Source organism: Diadema antillarum, unplaced genomic scaffold (genome assembly GCF_040938485.1).
Source record: "Diadema antillarum isolate AM-2024a unplaced genomic scaffold, OU_Dant_1.0 scf00000058, whole genome shotgun sequence".
NCBI classification, from domain to species: domain Eukaryota; kingdom Metazoa; phylum Echinodermata; class Echinoidea; order Diadematoida; family Diadematidae; genus Diadema; species Diadema antillarum.
In genome coordinates, this window is record NW_027270947.1 from 7,138 (window position 1) to 30,909 (window position 23,772).

At 40.5% G+C, this 23,772-nt stretch overlaps 1 protein-coding gene across 1 annotated transcript; it reads right to left on the reverse strand.

Annotated features, from left to right (window-relative positions):
- Positions 1–1,277: 1,277 nt before the first annotated feature.
- On the reverse strand, positions 1,278–22,657 carry LOC139715960 (monocarboxylate transporter 13-like). The gene is made up of 6 exons (XM_071627507.1): positions 22,279–22,657; positions 18,904–19,200; positions 14,620–15,110; positions 9,225–9,450; positions 8,209–8,352; positions 1,278–2,200 (listed from the first exon to the last, which is right to left on the reverse strand). The coding sequence occupies exons 1-6, from the start codon at positions 22,433–22,435 to the stop codon at positions 1,938–1,940; spliced, it is 1,578 nt and encodes a 525-aa protein (XP_071483608.1). The 5' UTR covers positions 22,436–22,657; the 3' UTR covers positions 1,278–1,937.
- Positions 22,658–23,772: the final 1,115 nt, after the last annotated feature.

A 23,772-nucleotide genomic window follows, 5' to 3' on the forward strand; every position in this document is an offset into this window, starting at 1 on the left:
CAAACTATGCTAAACACAGAGGCTAACAAGGCTGCATTTCAGTTTGTCTTTTCTTTTCTTTTTTTCATGTCTAGTTAAAGATAGGGCAACAACATGTATAGTTTACTCAAACTGCAGCACAGGAAATATTTCCATGAACAAGTACACTGCATATTCTACTACACTGTTGCAAAATAATAAACATACACTGTATATCCTTACACTGTTGCAAAATAATAAACATACACTGTATATCCTTACACTGTTGCAAAATAATAAACATACACTGTACTGTAAAACGAGGAATTTTCGCGAGCACTTTAATTTCGCGAATTTCGCGAGCGCCAAGATTCGCGAATTTAAAATGCACGCGAAAGTTCTTGTTTACACTATATGCATTGAACGCCAGTGGCACTTCGCGAAAATTTCATGCCACGAAAAAATCCATCAGCTCCAATTCGCGAAAATTTCATGCCGCGAATATATCATGTTTTACAGTATATCCTTACATATGCTAAAAACTGACGTTTCATATAAATATACATATATATCTTATATTCATATCATTCTGTATTTCCACACTTAATTCCACTTATTACCCTCATCCTGACTTGCTGCCCTATGTTTGTTTGTTTCCCCCCTAAAACAATTGCTACAGAGAAAATTTCTGAGATCTTGACCCATTCATGTAACACCGTAATAATACAAAATACTATCATGATGTAATGCTCCATAGACTATCAAAGCAATATCATCTACATGTTTGTTTGTTTGTTTGTTCATTTTCCATCTGAGAAGATGGAACTAAGCAGAATGAATTATGCTGGCACAAAATTAAATGAGACAACTTCAGTTCACTTTACTCAAAGAGGATTTTTGGGAGAGGACCTCCTTGGCCTTTGTAACTATCGCAGAATTGGTCATAAATTTTGAGCCTTCTTTTGCCGGTATATCATTTTCAATCACTGTATGTGGCAGCCATCCCCTCCTTCTCGCAAAAATACGTGTAACATTTCTCACAGCTTTGCAGTCACATCTCATACGGCACAATTCATCACATTGTTGTACAAGTATGTGCTTTGTCGGCAGATTGTAAAATACGCAGGACAGATGAAACTCTATTTCGACAGAGACCTGGGGGATGTTTCATGAAGTGTTTTGTTCGATAAACTTGTCAGACAAATTTGCTCTCGGCCAATCAGATGCAAGGATTTCAGTAGCTTGTAACAGTTTGTTAGATGAAATATCTGACAAAACACTTCATGAAATGCCCCCCCCCCAAGAATCACTTTCCCTCAACACACTGCACCAACCAACCAACCACAAACATTGCCTCTAACGTAAAAACGTCCCTTGAGATCAAGCCAAACACGAGTGCAGAGCATCCATGCAAAGATGAAATGTGGCCGGCCAAGTTATCTGTCCTGTGTGGCCCCTAGTCTTTTGCTACGATGCATTAAAATCACTGATGTTGACCAGTCAGTGACCACAAAAGCCTGAAAAGAGTCATCAAATACCCTTCTGCTCTGTTCTCAATGCCAGCAATTGTCACAATTCTCCAACCTCTAAGCTTTCCAATCATAGAGAATTCGCCTCTTTCCTATATCCATAAGCCTCCCACACAAGCAGCAGGAATGAAAACCATCAAATAAACAGCTTTAATAAAATGGCTGTTGAATTTTTATACATAGGCAAAGTGCTCAGGAGATCTGGTACTCGAGACAGAACAGCTCAATTCAAAACACCATAAGCAACATACTACAGAAAACTTTAAAAAAAAAGATGTTTCATTTCAAAACATGCCCACACTATAGAATGTTGACAGGAGGTAGTTAAATATCAAACTTTGGATGTATATATGGACCCTATTTTTGCTTCTCCATTTGAAATATCATCAGTGGGTGAAATGGTGACTGGTCACTACATACGAACACACGAACACATCTGCAAATTCTATTTCAGAGGAAATCTACCCTCACATTCTGTGTGGACTGTGTGACCTGTGACACCGGGAGGTAGCCTTGTCCGTGGGTATCGCTCCGGTCTCCAAATGCCTCCTTGCTCTGTCTCCCGAGGCCGAGAGGACGACAGCCCTTGGCGATGAATTCCACCAGTCGCTTGCGGAAGGGAATAATGAGAAACATGGCAGCCGAGAGGACGAAGAACCCCGTCATGCAGACTAGGGACAAGGTGTAGGAGCCCGTCAAATCATAGATGCCTCCTGAAGAGAGAAAGGAAAAGTATTGGCACAGTACTTCTCACTGCTTTCATCAGGATGTGTGCGGCAGTGAACATCAAAGTGACCCCAAATCCTGTGATAAGTGCAGCTTGTACAGAGGGTCACAGCTTCGGGAGGGGTAGGGAGTGAAGTTTTTCTCCTCTTACTACCAAGTGGGGCTCCGGTCCAAGCGGTAGCTAAAATATGGCCCATGCAAACCACCCAACATGAAAGGTAGTATGTGGGCATTTCACTATTAACAAAACCATGCACAGTTATTACACCCCCTGTCAATCCATGGCTGAAAGTACTGTATACAACATACATTTAGCAAGTATAATATTTTTGCAAATCAGGACTTCCCTACAATTTTACAAGAAGTTAGATTCGCAATTGTGGAGCAAAGTACTGAATGGGGGAAAGTGCACATATGCATTTCATATTGATAACGGGATCAGAGTTAATATTTGCATATTTTCAGATTTGCAAATAGCACCTGACTTGCAAAATTTGCAAAAATAAATAAAGCCTCGCGAAATGTTCGGCACATACAGTACACTCACAAACAAAGAAAAATGACAATGAAAAAGGACACAGCAATTTCAGAGTTATTGGGCAAATGTTTCAATGAACAAACATTTATCCACTTAATCCAGAAAATAACCATTTTCAGAGTTCACAGCACATATCAAGTCATGATACAGTGTACCTATAACCCTACCAATGCAGGGAAAGAGGCAGCATACTTGCACTGAAGGAGTAGTCCTACCCTGGTAAGTACATGCAGTGAGTAAAATAGGTTATAAAAATGGGTTAAAAAATATAGCCAATAAGAAGCACTGAAATGAGTCACATGCGCGAGCACTTGTATTTTCTTATTAACAGGCACATGCATGCATAAATGGTGCAGCAAAAATATTAAACTAGACTCGGAATTTGTCAACACTGACAAATTAGGTGATCCGATCTCTTCGAAAGTCAATGATTTGAGTCCTGATCCCAATAGGCATGACCGTAAAGGTTCATCTGTGGTTATGGACATTGGCCGTGTGATGTTTGGATTCTCATTTAAAAAAAAGGGAGTCGGGTTTGCCATCTTTGGTACCATATTCCGTATACACTATAACGAAGATACAGAATAAAGTATATTTGACCATTGACCCCACTTTGCACAGCCAAGATGGCATCTGAGAAAGAAATGGTTATTTTGTGAAATGATCCTGGTAACGTGATCTTTGTGTGTGCAAAATATTGGAAAGATAGGACATGTATTCACCAAGATACAGGATGAAACATTTATGACCTTTGACCCTAATTTACATACCCAAGATGGTGTCTGATCAAGAAGTTGTTATTTTATGAAATAATGTAGGTGACATGAACTAAACATGTGCAAAATATGGGATTGATAACCATTGTTGTTCTTCATCTATTGCACAGAATGTAGTAGAAAGAAAGAAAAATAAAGAAAAAATTATGTTATTTTATAGAAATTTGAAGGAGAAGCATTAAAAAATCAGAAAAAGATAAAAATAGGAAGGGAGATTAAGACTAAATAAAGAAAAAGAAGAAAAAAAGAGTTTGAAAAAAAAAATATTGGCAAGGGTGAGGCTCGAACCAGGGACCTTAGGATTACGAGTCGGATGCGCTATGCAATGACCTATTTCATGCTCCATAGGCCCTGTGTATTAAGCAAAATGACGCTGCATCGAAGCCACGTGCCATTTTCAACCAAGTTTTTCGACGTGATGCCGGCCTCGTATGAAAAAATGGAGGGCACATTAACGATAGCCCAAAGTCTCAGCTACAACATACTAAAATCTGGGAAAAATTCACCGAAGCATAAGTGAGCTAATGCTCGAAAAAGATAGTCATGTCAATTTTCACTGCCAGAAAAACTGCTCTCCCATAGAGATAACACGTAAACTGGTCAAATTTGACAAGATTACATTTAATCCATTTTTACGAGGTGATGCCGCCATCCAATCAAAATGTTGTAATTACATTAATGAAAGAACATTTAATAAGCTACAACATACTGAAATCTGGGTGAAAATTGGCAAAGGATAAGTGAGATACGCCCAAGTAAACTTGAAAATTGATGACGTCATTTTGAAAATTTACTTTTTTTACTTTATTAAGAAATTTGATATCTTTGAATCACTTTTTCAGTATCGCCAACCCATAAACTGACATGTACAACTCATCAGCTTTCAGAATATGTAAAGAAAATTGGGGGTCACCGTCCATCCTGACGAGTAAAATCGGATTTAAAATTGGCGGTTTTGGGGCATTGTTGTACTGTATATCGCCATTGACGCGCGCGCGGAATTTCAACTTTGACAGTCCCGTATGACGTCATATTGAGTCGGATTGACTTGAAACTTGCTAGAAATATTCCTTGACTTTTCAGACATCCGATAAATGTAAAAAATCGGGAAATTTCTGTTGCATATGAGCTGTACGTGCGTATATGTGCGCGCGCGTACGCGTCCGTCCAATTTTTTCAATTTTTCAAAAAATGCTCCAAATGGTCTGAAACGTATACAAAAAAAATTTGAGCTTGATTGGAGCATACAAATATTTCAACGCGCGCGTACGCGCACGTCTTTACGATGCGAGGAATTCTGAAAATATGGGTAGAATTCCCTTGAATTGAAATTTATGTGACGTAAATTTCATTGAGAAATTCCACTCCATTAATGAGATATGATTGAAAATGTGTTTTCATATAATGACGTCATAGTGACGTCACGGTCGACTGATCACTACGATTTTACTTGACATGTCGTCTTTGGGACATGATACACATATGGTATAAGTTTGACATTCATAGGCAATGCACTTTCTGAGCTAGTCTCTACACAACTTTTGCGGAGAAATAAAGAAGAAGAAGAAGAAGAAGAAGAAGAACAAAGAATCAGTACAGATACAGAAGGTGATCCGAGAGGATTCTCGGATCACCTAAAAAAGCATAGCAGTTCAGTATTTTATCCTATGGTAGATTACTGATTGCTTGGTGTATAAAGCCACCAGGGGTATTTAGCCATCTGTGTAGAATGGTGCAGTGTAACTAGCTGTATACATTATGTGGCCAGTTGAGTGCATACAATGTACATGCGCACAGCACAAACACTAACAATCACCTTTACATGATCATCTGTACAGGCAATTGAAGCACAGCCCAATTGTATCGAAATATGAAGTTTCATCAGCTGATATCAATCTAACGACAGATCATAGGCCTGTTATATAAACTAAATAATGCACAGGTGCAAGTTTGTGACATAGGAGGTGATGCGGTAGGCCTACACTCTTCAGTATTCACAATTTCATGCAACATGCACTTGGCTGCCCCTCGTGCATGTTGCAACATTGTAAATATCCTCAAGTACGCTGCATCTCCACTAATGCACATTCATCTGTGCATTTAATTATCTGTATAACTACGTACAATGTGGGCACCAGCACTACATGCTATACGGCCAAATGGCAAATGTTTAGACTGTGCAATCAGCAAAGTCTATTCAGGGTTGGTTGGAAATGAACCCTTCTGACAATGAAATGAAATCCCAGTATGATTCATTTATCAATTTCAACAGTTGATGATGAACAATAGAAATTTATTTCAGTCAAAATATGTCTCGATCAAGCAGTCTATGACCCCAATTAAGCGGTGAAAACCATAGATAACAAGTTTGTCACATTGAATTTTGTTGCACAAATTTAGAAAAATAAACAGAGTTCCGGCTGAAGCAGTTCCCGATTATCAGGTGGGTAATGGATCACCTACAGTGCAAAAGTGTAAAGGAAGTTGTAAGCTTCCTATATTGCACTTTTTTGTTCCTATACAGGTGCAGAACTGCATTCAGTGGAAATGGCTGGGGGGAGGGGGGGGGGGGGGGGGGGTGGGGGTTGTGTGTGCGTATGTGCATTTTTTTTTTTCTGGTTCATGAGCATTATAGGCCTTTGTCCTTTACAGCAAACACACACTAGTGTTTCATGTTGAGAAGCTTTTCTGACACATTCATGTGGTTACTGGGTCAAGTCACTGCTGAGTGGTAAACTATGGTCTCTATTCCAGTGGAACACAAGAGCTTTAACCCGTTGAGGACGAGTCCCGAGTATACTCAGGCAGGTGTCTATGGGAAATGTGTGTTGTAGCAAAATCAAATCGTCCTCAATGGGTTAATCATCCCCCTCGCACAAACTCTCTTTAAAATTAATGATCCAATGCAAAGAGGGTGCAAATTATTGTGCAGTCAGAGGGCATTTTGGATGTCTGTTGTGGGGGGGGGGGGGGGGGGGAGGAGGAGAGGAAGAGGAGATGGGATTGGAAACAAATAGAATAATTCTACTGATTGCACTGGCTGGTAAAGCTGTTTTTGTTCCAGAATATCAGCAGAAGTCCATCAACTGTCGAAGGACAGAACTGGCAAATCATTTTCCTCATGAAGAGCTGCATGTCACATGATCATGGCATATTCATGTATATATCATACATTTAGCAAGTCTAATTTCTTGCAAATTGGGACTTCCCAACAATTTAGGAGAAGTTATATTCACAATGAGGAGCACAGTACTGAATGGGGGAATGCTGCATCTTTTCCTGCATTGATAGGGTTACAGGTACACTGTATCATGACTTGATATGTACTGTGAACTCTGAAAATGGTTATTTTCTGGATTAAGTGGATAAATGTTTGTTCATTGAAACATTTGTCAAACTTGTGCAACAAGTTGTGACTGATTTAAAGTGAGATTAGCCTTGTAGAGCAGTAGAGTGGAAGGGGATTGAGAGAAGGAGAGGGCGAGGATGAAGTGGAAAGAAAGAGGGAAAAGATGGGCAGAGAGGAGAGGAGAAGTAGAAGAAGAGAGAGAGGGGGAAGGAGAAAGGAGAGAAGGAGTGGGGGAGGAAGGAGACGAGGAGGAGAGAAAGAGGGAAGAGGCATACACTGGCAAAAGATCAAGAAGTTTAACATTTTGATCTTTGAGATCCCAAAGTTTTGCCAGTGTGACTGCAAACTTCCCACAAAACTTCCCGCGAAACTTCTTGCGAAACTTCCAATTCCAACTAGGGATATTTCCATATCCCCACCAAACTTCTCCATCATTTGCCAGTGTGAATGCTAGAAACTGAAACTCTGCAATCTTTTTCACGTGAACAGTCCGTCACCTGTTTTTGGGAGGTGTCACAGAAGCACATGGCTACTGTGTTATACAGGTGTTCATTGTTACGTCACAATCACTAGCAATTAGACGGCGTACTCTTTCTTCTTTCTTGCGCAAGCGCTCTAATGACCCAAAATTCTCGATCCAAGATCGAGAAGTTTGACTGCTAGCGTGACCGGAGGACAAAAGATTGCAAAGACTTCCCAATCTTACACTCCTTGATCTTTTCACTAGTCTGACTGAGCCTGGAGAGGAGGATAGTAGTAAGGGCAGGATGGGGAGGGGAGGGAGAGGGGGGTGGGGGGTGGGAGGAGAATGAGCAAAAGAGAAAAAGGGTAGAGGTAGGGAGAGAGGAGAGAAGTGGTAGCATGGGGAGGGGAGGAAGAGAGAGAGAGAGATGAAAAGGGGAAGAGATGAAGAGAGGAAATAGAAGGAAAGAAAGAGGAAAGACCTAGGCAGAGAGGAGGGGAGAAAAGGTGGGATGGGGAGGGGAGGAAGAGATAGAGGGGAAAAAGAAGAAAGAGAAGGAGGGGAGGGGAGGAGTTAAAGGGGAGAAGGAAATCAGGAGGAGACAGTTAGGGTAGAATTGGTAGGGTAGAAAGAGAATGGAGGAAGGGGAGCAAGGGAATGAGAGAGGTAAGGATGAGAATGGGGTAGAGAAAAGAGGGAAGGGATAGGCAGAGAGGAGGGGGATGGGGTAGGAAGAGAGAGAGGGAAAAATTGATTGAGAGATTGAGATGGGACGGGAGGCGAATATGGTGGGGAATAGAAAGGAGAGAAAGGAGAGGGGTATGAGGGGGAGGGGTAGGGATAAAGAGGTAGTGTAGAGATAGCCTAACCTGGAATGACTGATCCGATGATGTATCCTGAGCCGTAGCTGAACATGGTGAGGGTAGACGCCTCGGCTGTGCGAGAGGATCCAAACAGCTCAATGCTTAACCCAAATGGCACCGTGTTGAACACAGCTCTCAGAAGACCTATGGCTGATATGCCAGATAGGTGATTATGTGCAGGAGCAATACACAGGTGACATGTAAAACACATAAATTGTATGATGCACTCATACTGATCACATTATTTGGAACTATACCGACAAACCCAATTCACACCACAATGTCCATTACCCACTTACATGTATCAAGAACTTTCTTTCAGAAGTATGTCACAGTGACCCCATCAACAGTCACCAAAAAGCAGTGGATACAATGCTCTGAGCCTTAGTACATCTGTCCCATGAACAAAGCCAAGATGAATCATAAATATTGCTTCTGAAAATTTTCTGTTAAACAGTGTAATTTAGAAGTCAATGTTGCTGAGTGCCCTCTGTTAAGTCATCAGGTTTGCAAGAAATCAGAGAAGTGTGATTGCCATAAATCACATGGCAATTGCAACATTTTTAGGTACTTCAGATGTATATGACTAAATGCATACGAGACAGTGGATCTTGAATGTAATATGTAAAGAGTGACTCCTTATATGACATGAAACTATGCTGGTGGTTTGACATTTTCAGATAGTTGTTTATTGTCCTTCAATATGCTTTATAGATTTGTACAGACTAATACAATCAACGATGGAGCTCATCAGTTGACAATATCACACAAAAACAGTTGAAATAGCTTATCACTACTATAGGAAGGGGTAACTGTTATATTTTCAATGGGAACTGGCCAGTTTCGAAGCAGGTACTCTGATCTGTAAATTTACATCTGTCCTTTGGAACATAGATGAAACTACAAACTTGACGCATGCAATTTCATCTAAATAATAACTTTTAAGCTTCCTACTTGCATTTCCTATGATGTTGTAGATAAGATATTTTCAAGGTCATTGCAGATGTATTTAGGAGTCTTACTCATTGCGACAGATATCATGGAAGTGAAGTTTCTGGCAAAGATCATGCCAACAGACACGGCCGCTGAGAGGATGTTGCAGACGATGATGACGTAGACCTTGGCAAAGGGGATGTGGTCTCCGAAGATGGAGAGGAGCGCTTTGCCGACCATCTCTCCTCCCGCTAGGATGGTGAGGATGATGGATCCGTGGTTGGCCGTGATGCCCACACTGTCCGTGTAACTCACCTGGGTGTGCATGCATAATATAAGGTGTTACAAAAACATTTCCCACTTTTCATCCTTAATAGTTCAAAAACTACATATCAGATAACACTGACATTGATATGAGCAGTAGCTGAATAGTGTACAATTTTGTTGGAGGCAATTTAAAAATGATAGCATGTAAATCAGTTTCATTAAAATTCAAGATTTATTTTGAAGTTAGGTTTCAGATTTTGCTCTGTTTTCAACCCTCTGCACAAAATTTTAATTTTGCACAGGGGTCAATTGGTGTGAATGGCAGTGCGTGATTAACACCCAAACAATGGCCCTAAACAATGGCCAGGATTGGAATGCTCTATTACATATTCCTGAGAAATTCCACTGTCACAGCTAGTCTTTATTCATCCTGAAATGTAGTGTACAACGTATGCAAGCACATGAAAACATGTGCTAATTTTTTTCATATGGATGCATTTTAGCCTTTACCATGAATTAAGACTAGCAGTGGTGGGGGGGGGGGGGGGGGGGCAATCCATCATGAATTATTGATAATGCATTCATGTGCCTTGGAGCAAGAGAGTCCAGAAGCCTAATCAGCAGAGCTCTGAAAAGGTGGTATTCATGGTATTCGTCTCTATTGTTCAGGGTCATTGTAAGCACACACTCACATACACATCATTGGTTCTTGTGTGAAGTTCAATTTTGTACAGAGGGTTCAAATTTGACCAACATCTGGAACTTAACTTTAAAATTAATCATGAATTTAACGAAACTGATTCATGCTCTCATATTCAAATCACCTCCGACAAAATTGTGCACTATTCAGCTATTACTCATACCAGTGACAGTGTTATCTACAGTGGAAAATGTTTTTTGTAACAACTAGTAAAACAAACAGGACACCGCTGAAAAACAGCTGAAATTTTTGTTGTTGTTATATTACACATGTAATTATGTACATAATGCTGTATTTTAATTTAATATTTTTTCTGTATTAATGCGTCAGTATTAAGTGCTATATAAGCGTTATTTATTATTATCATTTTACGCGACCAAGCTCACATGTGAGTACAGTGTGCTCCCGTTATAACGAACATGATTGTAATGAACAAAGTAAACATTCAGGTCCCAAAAGTATCACCCATACATCTTTATATGTTAGCCATTCAGTTACAATGAAATTTTGATATTTAGAACAAAAGATAACTGCTGGTCTCAAGGACTTAGTTAAAAAGGGAGTCCCCTGTACTATAAATGTAGATGTTTTCACTGTGTGGAAACTTTTGTGCATTTAGCACGACATGGAACTAGTGTAAAAATATAAGGCAGTAATATTTTTGCTTGTGATATGTAATTATAATATCTTGTCTCTTCATTCCTACAGAATTGAAAACATGTAAAATTCATTTGATGTCACAAAGCATGAAAAATTACTCCAACAAAAATTTCCACTTTTACAGTATTTTAGATTACAATCACTTGGGACCTGTTTGTTTATTTATTTATTTAATCAAGGGGTTAAAAGCCTTCACTCAGCCAAGAGGCTGTTTTTCAGAGAGGCCATGAACAAAGTATTTGACATAAACAGAACAAATCAAAGATACAGAATGAAACACAATCAAATCAAACATTGCGGTGATACGAATATCAAAAAAACAACACAACGAAACATACTCAGTACGGTATCAATATAACAAAATAACAGCAATCATCTGAGGTGTTTATCTTCTTCAGGTTAAACAAACACTTCAATGTGAACTCTGAGTACATGTATGAAAATTTACGACTGAATGAAGAGCATTTCTAAAGGAAGTCAGACTGTCTGATATTCTAATATTTTCGGGAGATCATTGAAAATACTTATGCCAGTATAAATACATCCGTGTTTCAACATATTTGTATAGGATTTTTCAGTTTGAGGATATCGCATGAATTTCTTATACGATGTGCATTCTGTTTCACTGTTATTTTATCACATAGAAACGATGGCAACATTTTATGCAGGAGCTTAAAAATAATTAGGGCATCTTCTTTCTTCCAGCAAATTTCAACTGGTTCAACTCCAGTGAAATTGTAATGGGATTTACTGCTGAAATGATTGTCTACCAGTAAGACAGCACAAACGGTTCTTTTCTGTAGTACAGTTATTTTTGTTAACAAAGTCTTTCCTGCGTTCATTCAAATAATGGAGCAGTAATTCAGGTGCGGCTGAATTAAACCTTTGTATAATAACAAGGCAGTATCTTGTGAGATAAATGGTCTTATTCTTTTCAGGCAGAAGCAACCCTGAAACCTGTCACCCTGAAAAATGTCACCAAGCATCAAACTTCTGGGCCCTGTTGCATGAACTATGGTAGATTTGAAATTAATGGTAACTCTGCAATCAGTGATAACTACCACAGCAACACTATTCCATAGCTAATCAAAGGCAACAAATCACGCATGGTTCTCACTGACTGCAGTTGCCATAAATTTTGTAGTTACCACAATTTTATGCCATGGGGTCCTGATATGGGTAATTTCAAATTCTAAAATTCTAAGCTTTGATATTTTGTTTTCTTTGTCCCACTCTATTTTCTAAGAATCCAACCTCAGAAAAAAGGGCTTTTTACACTTGCAAATTTTTGCTTAGTCCCGTACCAATGGTGGGGCTAAGGGGGGGGGGGGGGGGGGGGCCTTAGCCCCACCATTGGTACCGGACTTTCCTTAGCCAATTTTCTGTTTACACTTGTTCTTACCAAAGTGGGCTAGCCCCACCGATAATCCCGTACTATCTGGGCCTGCAAAATAGCAGGGTCAGCACCACATGCTAACCCCACAATTGCGGTGCCAAGCAAGTGAGTGTAAACAGAACGAAAAAATAATCCTGGGCTAAGCGACGGAGGTGAAGTCCGACCCCCACTGACCAATCAGAAATGAGGTAATCAAGTGCTGCCGGTGCGTGCGTGTACTTGTACAGCGCACAGCGTATCATGAATATTCATGTGGTTTGGAAAGTACAGGACTAAGAAATACGAGTGTAAAAAGGTCAGTTTTCTCCTTAGCCCAGGACAAGAGCTTAGTATGGGATTTATTGGCGAGTGTAAAAAGCTGAAAAAATTGGTATGGGACTAACGATAGTCCTGGGTCAGAGAAAGTACGGGGTTAAGAAACACAAGTGTAAAAAGGGCTAAAGTGCTACAACTGGCAACCAGGTAAATAGTTTAGACAATATGAAGCTTTGAAGATTAGATGCTGTGGAATGCACAACAGATTAGGCATTTAAACACAATAGTAGAATTCTTAGCTCTGATATTTTGTTTTCTTTGTCCCACTTTATTTTCTAAGAATCCAACCGCAGAAATAATACTACAACTGGCAACCGGGTAAACAGTTTAGACAATATCAAGCTTTGAAGATGCGATGCCGTAGAGTGTGCAACAGGCTAGGCAATTAAACACAGTAGTAGAATGCTTAAAGAAAACCAAAAAACTTTTCATTTTAGAGTACTCCAGGAGGATATAATTGGATAACCAACTTTTGATTTTTTTTTTTTTAGGAATACAAAGTTTCTTATTTCCAGCCAGCATTCTAACGTGAGGATGATATGTACTTGTACATAACATTTCTTCATCCATCTATTTAGCTCTCATATTCATTGCGGTAGCTTCCTCAGTGGTCAAGCACTGTTTATTCTTTCATGTCCTCACAGAGCATTCATAGCAAAACACACGCAAAACACATGTGACAAAAGGATCCTATAGTTGCTGACTGCTGAGCCGAGAAAGTCAGGTTTGAAGTCAGATCATCAAAATCAGTCAAAAATGATCGGATTTCTGTTTTTGGCATAATTTTGTAGTCTACAATGTATCATCTATCATCTGCCAAAATTTCGAAGCTAAAGGATCAAAGTAAATGCAAGAAAGTAGCGAATTTCTGGGCCATGATTTTCCGACTTTCAACGGAACAGAAACATGTCCGAAGATTTGGATTTAGTGCCGCAGCTAGACTCCACCCCTAGCAACGAGGGAGTGATCTTATTGGTCAGTGCGTGGCATCCTGGTAGACTGCTGGCGCTAAGCTTGAAAAAACATCACGGAGGTTGTTAGGAGCATACCTTCTATTGTCAAGTGGTGAAAACTGTCTTGCCTTCCCTTGATCATGATAGCGTCGGAAGGAAAACTTTGAAAGCAGTTTTCTCGAAACGCTGATTTCCTAGACCACTCGACATGTGCTAATAAAGTCATCGATATCTCCACAACAGAGTACTTTTATGAGTTGTGTTATATGTGAAATTAAAGTGGAAGAGTAAGGGAATAATGTCATGTCATTTTCAGAAAATTGTCCTGCCCTGACTTTCGGATCCCTTTGTTGTAGCGGGTCATGAAACATGAGGAATGGAAAATATGAAATCATTTGAACACTAATCTGTATCATACATCATGACATAGCAGTCTGGGGAGAGAAAGATGTACTGAAAATTTATCAGTCATTTTGATAAGCATGGGAAGGATAAGACAATGGTGGGGGGGGGGGGGGGAAGGAAAAATACCATTGTGAGTGATAAGTATGTCATTATCATGTGCTTTCCAAGGGTTTTTATCAAAAGTTTTCTTAATTGTTTTTTGTGTTCCCTTTTTGACAATTGGCTCCTGAAGGTCAAATTCCATTTGTGGAGTGTTTGTATGTAGGTATATCAAAGGGCTTTTAATCTATTCAATTTCCTTTCATCTGCTTTCCTCTTTCATCAGTGTGCTGTGGTAATATTCCACACAGAAGCATGAACATGTATCAGAGCTCATCATCTGATTTCATGATGTCATCCATGTATTTCAACATATTAATTCTTCTGTTTTTTAACCACATAATGCATGCTACATGTATATCACTACACTATTGGACAACAGAAATTCTTATATCAGAGCTTGGTATTTAGTGGCAGCCAAGGGTCACAAATATCAATGTTTGGCCACCAAACTTTAAAAAAAGGCTATCTTTTGATGGCCCGACCAGACAACTAAGATTCAAAATGGAATTCTATGTTTTCTTTTATTTCTGGCAGCTGCATCTGTTTTGGGATGCCAACACTTCAGATTTAAAAAATCTTTGTGACAAGAAGTTGGTGTCGAGCCCTGGTTACACACATTTCATACACATGTTTACACAGACAGTGTGACAAATGGAATGAAACATCACAGCTTTATTGATACTTACCAAGTTGACATTGAAGAAGGTCCAGGAAAGTGAAAGAGTGGCCAGAGCAGCCACAAAGAAGTAAGTGTCAGGATGTTTTGACAGCCTCTCTTGGACAGGAGATTTGGTCATGTCTTGTAAACATTTGTCCTCGCTCCCCCTATCCTCCGTTTCACTCTCCCCACTGTCGGTGTGACAGCACTCGCAAAAGTCAAACTTTCCACACTGCGAACCGCGAGCGTTCAACTTTGGCTCTGAACTGTCGTGTCCTTTGCAATGCATTGAGAAATCTGTACCCTTCATTTGGCTGTCTGTATCACCTGGGTCCTTGTACAAGGCCAGACGTTTCCCCGTTTCGGGATTCCCAACGGTGGTCTTCTTTTTCGGGGGAAGCAAGATGATGCAACTGATGACTCCTGGAACGAAAACGACTGCACTGAAAATGCGCAGTGCCGGCCGCCAACCGATCGTAGCCACGAAATAAGCCATGAGGGGATTCAAGGAAAGCAAACCTGCAGAGACAGTGAAGGAAAAAAAGACTGGGTGGCATCATATTCAGATTACCAGTCACATTCCTGCACATCACAATTATTGATGATGAAACAGAACACAGACCCAGTGGAGAAGAAATAGTCTTTCCAAGACATATCGTGCTTCATCACCTATACCACTGAGTAGTTCTTATAAGATTGATTGTGTGATAGAGATTATGAAGGCTTGGGACTTACAGCATATTTCAGGGGAAAAATAGCCCTGGATAGCCAATACAATAACAAAAGAGACTCAATCTAACCTTCAATGTAGCATTCAATTCGTTGTTTGAAAACGCAAGGGATCAACTAGAAATGTCACTATGGCGACTGGTATGCCTCCGCCATAATGCATTGTTCTCCTAACAGGTCTATAGTACAATGTCTTGACAATGTGTGATGACAGTTTCACATAATAGGCAAAATATTAAAATGACAGGTTTGTCACAAATGTGTTAAATGTATATACTTTCCTTGAACTAGGTGTAATTGGATGAATGGCTATACAGTCTAAGAGATCAGGTATTTGGGGATTTGAGGATTTTTAGTTACGCTGTCCACAAAATTGATCACGGACAGAAGGACGGACGGAAGGATGGACACAGGGAAAGAAGGATGGATGGACGGACAACCCGAAAACATACGGAGGCATAAAAACAGGAGGTCAGACGGAATAGAGCAAAATTACATGATGGATATATGAAGAAAGATATATGACTTGTTGCATAACATTCATCACAGCATTTAGAATGAGAATCTCAATCGCATTGTCTTGACTGTGTGGCTACCATTGATTGTGCAAGATTCTTTTGTGTTGTGTCTGTGATGCTTGTCATCTCAAACTACAATTAAAAAAAAAATCAATTTGTCACGACTCTGTCAGAGATAACATAGACAGTGATAAGTCAGAGATAGATATCAAGAATGTCCAATTGTATGGCCTCTTCATGTACATTATGCACTTGTCAATTGTACATTGCAGTCCCGGCCCATGGATACCCGGGGATGGCCGGGACTTGCAACCAAGTTGGGCGGGGATTTCAGCATTTTTTTCATCCGGGTGGGTCGGGAATAGACCGGGCTTTGTAGGGGGAAATTCACTTAATTTGACCCGGTGGGCCGGGGATGTACCGGGGTGTTGTCGGGGGAAATTCAATTTATTTGCCCCGGTGGGTCGGGAATGGACCGGGCTTTGTCGGGGGAGATTCACTCATTTTGCCCCGGTGGGCGGGGAATAAACCGGAGTTTGTCGGGGGAAATTCGCTCCAACCAAATGGCAGGCATTTGGGGTGGGAATTTTGGCCGGGATTGAGCCAGATTTTGCTTGAGAGTTGACCATGACTTGTACCATTTCCAGTACGGTAATGTGACCATAAATTATTTCGCTTGACTAGCAATTCCCCGCTATTGAGGACTCGGTAACATTGCCCAAAGTCGCGTTAACGCATGAATCACATAAGAAAATAGAGCCTAACGCGAAACATGCGCGATTTGCGCATTTCATGCATTTTTCTGACGTGGAACCTTCGCTCGTATTGTCCGCGGATGTGCGCCGGATCTGCGCTTTACGCGATTCCATGCGGGCTCGGTCACACTGCCCAAAAGTTGCGTAATCGCATAAATCACGTAAGAAATTTGGTTTTGCGTGCTTGTCCGTCGAGAATTTGACCATTTTCGCTGATTTACGCATAGAAAAATCACCGATGAATTGCGCAAGAACTACGGAAAGATCACACAAAAATATAGCGCCACAATCATACGTGAGTTCTTAATGATACATTAGTGATTTATCGATCAGCATTTCGTAATTTATACATGCGCTTATTTGCGTGTTCTGTTAGAGATGTTACATAGGCCTACGCCAATATTTTTTTTTCAGTGATTTTCAGTGATACGTAGGTGTTACAAGCGCGAAACATGCGTCATTATTCATGTCTGCTAATCGTCAGCGGACAGTCGTTGGTGAACGCGATAGCGGCAACATTTTCGCAGACAATCGCTGATATTCCACGCATATTTCGCGCATTGTTCGCGTAAGAACCACGCAAACTATGTAAAAATTACGTAAAACAGCGCAATAATGCCTAAACTTTTACGCGAAGCCGAGTTTTGAGCTCCTCAAAACCCAAAATTGCGTAAACTACGAAGGTTCCACGTTGTAGACAAACTCATGAAATGCGCATGTATCGCGTAAATAAGGCTCGAATTTCTTACGTGATTCATGCGTTTACGCCACTTTTGGGCATGTGTGACAGGTCCTCAAAGGCCAGGTTTTTGAGCAGCTCAAAACTCGGCTTCGCGTAAAACCAAAAGTTATAGGCAGTATTGCTCTGTTTTATGTAATTTTTGCGTAGTTTGCGTTGTCCTTACGCGAAAAACGCGCGAAATATGCGTGGAATATCAGTGATCGTTTGCGAAAATGTTGCCGCTATCACGTTCATGTGCGAATCATGCGTGATTCATACGCAATTCATTGTGATAAATTTTCCGTGGACCTCAGTCGTCGCGCACAACCACCAATTCGCCCTATTTGGGGCCTTTATTGCTTGCCTATGCGCTGAAAGTGCCTGGTTTAGTGATTTTTGAGTGATATTTCCGCAGTTCTTGCGCAATTCATCGGTGATTTTCATCGCGTAAATAAGCGAAAATTCTCAACGGACAAGCACGCACAACCAAATTTCTTGCGTGATTGGGCAGTGTGACCGGGCCTTGAGGGTCGGGACTTGGCTGGGGATTTCTATGCAAATATGCCCGACTTGTCGGGGACTTGGCCGGGGATTTCTGCACAAATATTGCCCGGACTGTCGGGGAATTGGCCGGGGATTTCAACTTAAATTTTGCCCGGCCTGCCGGGGACTTAGCGGGGGATTTCCGTGAAAATTTTGCCCGACCTGGCCGGGACTTGGCCGGGACTTGGCCGGGTGGTTTAACATCGCAAAATTGCAAGTGGGATGCAAGTCCCGGCCATCCCCGGGTACCCATGGGCCGGGACTACAATTGACAAGTGCATTACAAGGGAGGATTTCTAAACCTGCAAAATCAAAGACATAACCACAAAGATGGCTAGTCCCCACAGTACACTGCCAAATGAGATGACACCTAACACTGGCATTTTGGTATTTCAAACTCTTTGCTGCTTGCGTGGTTGCACTATAAGGCTTTTGAAGCTCCACCCCTTATGTTTCACACATTTCTTTCAAAACACTTCAATTTATGGCATGTTTTATTTTTGTTTGTGGTGTTTTTTCAAGAGGTTAGTATTATAGTAACTCATTTATCGAGAAATTATACTGGGCAGAAACTGATTGACTGTTTCATATAAGGCAAATCTCAGTTGCAGATTACTGCTATTCATGGTACATTGAACCCTCTGACAGACTATTAAACAGTTCACAGGATCAAACAGACCAGTTGCATTGCTTGAAAGTGATAAGATAATGACAGGAAATGCAGTCTTTTGATTTCTCATTGCTAAACTTGATGAAGGGAGTTGTGATACACAGTGTTGTGGACAGATGATGTAATGTTTAATCTAAAATCAGTGAAATGCTAGTCTGATGATGAACGGGACGCAAGACAGATGAGAGTGGTAGAAACTAGTCCATGTCTAGATCTGTGTTTGTGTGTCGGGGGGGGGGGGGGGTGGGGTAGGACTAGCAGGAAGGAAGAAGGCTAACACCATTCTATGTCTAAAATTATGTGTCCACATATGATGCATTTTCAAAGTCCTCATTTTGCTATCAAGCTCATCACCATTAATATCTAGATGTCTCACCAACTTGACATCCGGTGAGTGCAAATGACACGGTACGCGTGGAGTTCTTGTTCGGAAAGTAGGTGTAGATGAGGCACAGGGTGGAGTGCTGTGCAAAGTTGATGCCCATCCCGTACATGATGGAGAACGAGGCGAAGAGGGTGTAGACGTTGGGTGCCACCGACGAGATGAGGAGGCTAGATGAGCAGAAGACTACCCCCAGCGCAGCGATGGCTCGGGTCTGGCAGCAGCGCAGGAGGAGGGCAGTCAGGGGGCTTGTGAGGGTAGAGATGGCCCAAGCCAGGGATCCGATCCATCCTCGAATACAAATAAGCACAATATGATATGCAAGACATCACAGCAAGCAATAGTGTACTGTAAAAGTGGAAATTTTTGAGGTGTTAAAATTTTCGCGCATTTCGCGCAATCAAAAACTAGCGAGAAAATAAAAGCAAGCGAATATTTTTGCTTGCCATATGTTCCTGTAGTTGATGTCTTGATACCGCGGAATTAAAAACACACAAAAGTCTTCTTACTGCGCTTAGCGCTAAAAATTAGTCGCGTGAAAATATCCACTTTTAAAGTATTTATAATCCCTTTCAAAAGGGCACAGTACATTCTACTACTCAAAATCTTTGAAACTATTTTCCCAGGGGTAAGTAATCTGAAGAAAAATATCAGAAAAATTATTGTAAATAAAAAGCACATACATTGAATGATTTAGATATTCTTATGGACACATAAGTGATAATCAGGGTATTATAAATCTACACAAGTCAAAATGCATTTATTGCAATTGCATATATTCGTCCTTAAAGCAAAATAGAATAATTGTGTGCTATGTCAGGTTTCATCAAAGTCAGACCGAAGCTAGAAATGTTGCTGTGGTGACTGGCATGCCTCCGCTATATTGCATTGTTCCCCCAACTTGTCTACAGTACTTCTTGACATTGTGAGATGACAGTTTCACCCAACTGGCAAAAAATAAAAAATATGGCATGACATGTTGGAAAGTTTGGCACTACTACAAATGTGTTCAGCATTTGTTTAGAATTAATATAATTTAGGTTTCATTTGGATGGCTAAATTGTTTCACAGAGCAAGTACAGTCCAACATTGATTATCCAGCCCTCTTTTATCAAAGTTTCATGAAAATACCTGAAGACACTGCAGAGATATGGAGGAACTGATGAAATTTTAAGAATTTGACAACAACCTTTGACCTTGAACATGTGCAAAGGGGCAGAAGTCCAGACAATTTCCATAATTTCACATCATGCAGTACATAAATCAACAACTCCATGTATAGACTTGTGGAATTTACTGTTGTCCAAACAGATAGAACCAAGGCTGTGAAAACCCTAAACAAAGTACACTGAACACCCGAGATGATGATATAAGAGGCTCGCATATTTCAGAAATGTAGCAAAGTATTTCTATTTCAATACCACTTGCTTTAAAAGTTCACCCACAATAGTTCATGTGTGTTTTCTTCTTTTGTTCTGCTTCCTTGACCCCCCACTCTCATACATTCTTCAAATAATGTTGTCATATCATTATCCTTGCTCGTTGTGATTTCTTATTCCCCAGCCCAATCACTATGAATTCTGAAACTCTGTACCCAGTATAAACAATTCATAGCTGTTCAAATGTCATGGCATTTTTAACATTATACAGTTACACCTGCTATAGTGACCACCTGTTTATAATACTTAACCACCTGCCAATAACCACCAAATGGTGATGAGTGCGTCAGCCGGAATTGTGTGCATATAAGGTACTGTAACTATGGAATGCTTAACCCACGAGGCAAAGTCAAGTGGGTTTAGGCTAAATTCCATAGTTACCGCATGTACACTATATTCCGACTGACACACGAAAAGACATGTGCGTCATCTGTTTTATAGAATGGGTAATTTTCTTGCCAAAAAACCCATTTTCTATCGTGTTACCTGATGACAAATTTACTGGATGCAATTCCTTTTGGCTTATCATAGACGAGAGCCCGAAAACCATGCATCAGTTTTTACTGGATGTATGGTTTCTCCTCAGAACCATGCATCAGTAAAAACTGATGCATGGTTGTTTTAGCCAATAGGCGTCTCGTACGAAGTGCGCGAACGCTTGCTTAATGCGCGAACCTTTGTTACAAGAGCGCGTACTCTTGCCAGAAGAGTGCGATAACATGTTTACCAAGTGCTGTGACTCAGCGTGCGGCCAGTATAAATAAACACATAGCTCTCGGCCAATGAGATTGCAGGATCGGTGTGTGTTTAAAATACTTTTTGACATCAATGGCAACAAGAAGGTCGTTTCCCTTAAATGTTGACCGACAAGTCTGTCTAGTCATGCTAAAAACTTCTCATTTATAATAATGACATTTGCTGGATCAGTTTTTCGCTCGAACTTTAAAAACTGACCCAGCAAATGTCATTATTATAAATGAGAAGTTTTTTGCGGAATTAGACACTTGTCGGTCAACCTTAAATGTTGACCTCCACAGATGAGTATGGCCAGTTTGGAGGTGACAGAATGACATGCTATCAAAAAGATAATGAGGTATAATTGTAGGTTTTTTTTTTTTTCTTTGGGGGAGGGGGGCGGGTGAGGGGGTGAATGTACAAGTTGAAATTTCAAGCCGACTGATTGCAAGACATGGCTAGCCGGCTGACGCGACTGCGACTCTGTGAGCCACCTCGACCATTTACCCACAGGGCCACATGCGTGAGATATCCTAGATAGAAGGGTCTAGGTATCAAATAAAACTCGACTTCTTACTCCGTTCCAAGCAGGGTCAACAGCAAAAAAAGAAATTTCATACTACATTCCTTGTCTTTTTACGTTTTTGTTGTTGTTGTTGTTGTTGTTGTTGTTTTTTGTTGGGGGGGGGGCTTATCCATCCAACCAATGGCTGTGACCAGAATGCTAGCTCTAACATGTTAGCTAATTAGGCCTAGAAACACCCTGTTTGCAGCAGGCTTTGTAAAGGGTGCCTATTGTCTAGATCTATTTGCAGCAGGGACCGTTTCATTCATTGATGAAAAGGCCCCCAATGCATCCCATGCGCTTGCGAATATAACTCCTGCTTGTGTTCTAAAGTGGGACGAAGCACACATGATGTTCATTAGCTGTTTTAACTTTTATTGATGAATGAAAGTGCCCCTGCCAGAAATAGGCACCCTGCCGCAAACTGGTTATTTAGTCACTGTGCAGTAGTGTATAACTATTGTGTAGACTGTAGGCAGTTATCTAACGTCAGATCTAACGTTAGGCCTATATAGACTACGTCACTGAACCCACCTCTCTAGCGTTGAATAGATCTAGGTTAGGAACCTAACTAGTAACTAAATAAAAACACATACCGTAAGTGAAGACAGATGATGCAGAATAACTCACCTACTAATGTGGCACTGCTCTTAAATTCTTCCTGTAGACTGATGAACAGCAAACCATAGCAATACAGCACTCCGAGAGTAATAAAGTAGAGTATGAAGGAGGCTACAGTCACCAACCAGCCCCACCGGTCCCGCAGCCACAGCAGTCCCTTCATCATGTCGAACCCGTCGTCGCGACGCGACGTTGATGACAGGCGCAGGGCAGGGACTGCTCCCGAAGATTGCTACTGCTACAGCAAGCCTAGAATAGGTTGTAGAAGATCCCTCGATTTCATCGCTCTTCAAATACTACTGATTACTAGGCCTCATCATCATCCAAGGGCTGTCAATGTGTACTTCCGGATTGCCGTCTTTTGTTTGAATATTTACCGCTCAGCCATCATAGCTCGGAGACCCTCACACACGTGCACACGTATCGCACCAGCGAATGTTGAATGTTGCTAGATCGCATGCATCATCATGCGCTGGCTGCATGCTGTTGCAAACAGCTGATAATAGTTGATCGATCATCCGATGACAGAAAAATCCCTCAAGTTCGAAAAGATTACTTCCAAATGTTAAATTGAATCGGTGAAGAAAGTAGAAGTGAAGATTCGTTGGTGAAAGAAAAAAATGAGAAATGTATATTTTTGTGATTTTTCTGATAAAGATGCAAAATGTATTTTTAGTAGGGTAAGAAGTAACACTTTGAGCTCCGTTTTGAGGGACTTTCAATTTAGATTATTGCATGGAGTTGTGTACACAAATCATCACTTATTTAGTTTGTAAATGATAATATATTGTCCTTTCGTCGTAAGGAGAAAGAGAGTTTTGAGCATTTATTTTATACACGTGAATTCTCTGGAAAGAATTTTGGGGGAAAAAGCAATTCTTTTGTCGATTATGTTGATTTGCGGACAGTTGAGTTGGGAAGAGATTCTTTTTGGTATTGATTTACCAGACAAAGGAAAAGCTCGATTAGTTAATCACGCTATAATTTTGATGAAGAAATTACATTTTGTTTAGGAAGGAAAAATAATACATCGCCAACGGAATATTTGATTGAAAGTTTTGTAGAACAAGATAAGTTAGAAGAAGAAAAGTTAGCAATACGTAATACGTTTTCAATACATTTGGAAAAGTGAGAACAGCTGGAAAAAGATTTGAGAATCTGTTTTGGTTTTGTTTTATAGAATAGGGTCTAGACAATTGCACATCCACCATCAGGAATGCCTTTCGACGCACTCGAACTGAAATATTGTGCAGTGTGGTTCCAAACTTCAATCAAATGGATATTGATATTTAATGGTAGGTAAAATGAAGGTGAGAAGAAAGGCCACTTTGTGTTATGGATATAGATAATACAATTTGTATAGTAATGAATGAATGATATAATCAAAATGAGATTGTTTGCTTAGTAGTAAAAAAAAAGTATTAAAAAGGTATTGCGGTATATGGATTGTGGGGGGGGGGTGTGGGGGATGGACCTATAAAATTCATTATATAGTATAACTTG

Bases quoted from the DNA above. Each gene is read 5' to 3' on its own strand.
- LOC139715960 (XM_071627507.1), bottom strand. From the start codon at position 22,435: ATGATGAAGGGACTGCTGTGGCTGCGGGACCGGTGGGGCTGGTTGGTG. The intron at 19,201-22,278 runs GTGAGTTATTCT...TTTGTATTCGAG, and splicing joins GAGCAGTGCCACATTAGTAG to GATGGATCGGATCCCTGGCT. The intron at 2,201-8,208 runs GTTAGGCTATCT...TTCTCTCTTCAG, and splicing joins CATCGGATCAGTCATTCCAG to GAGGCATCTATGATTTGACG.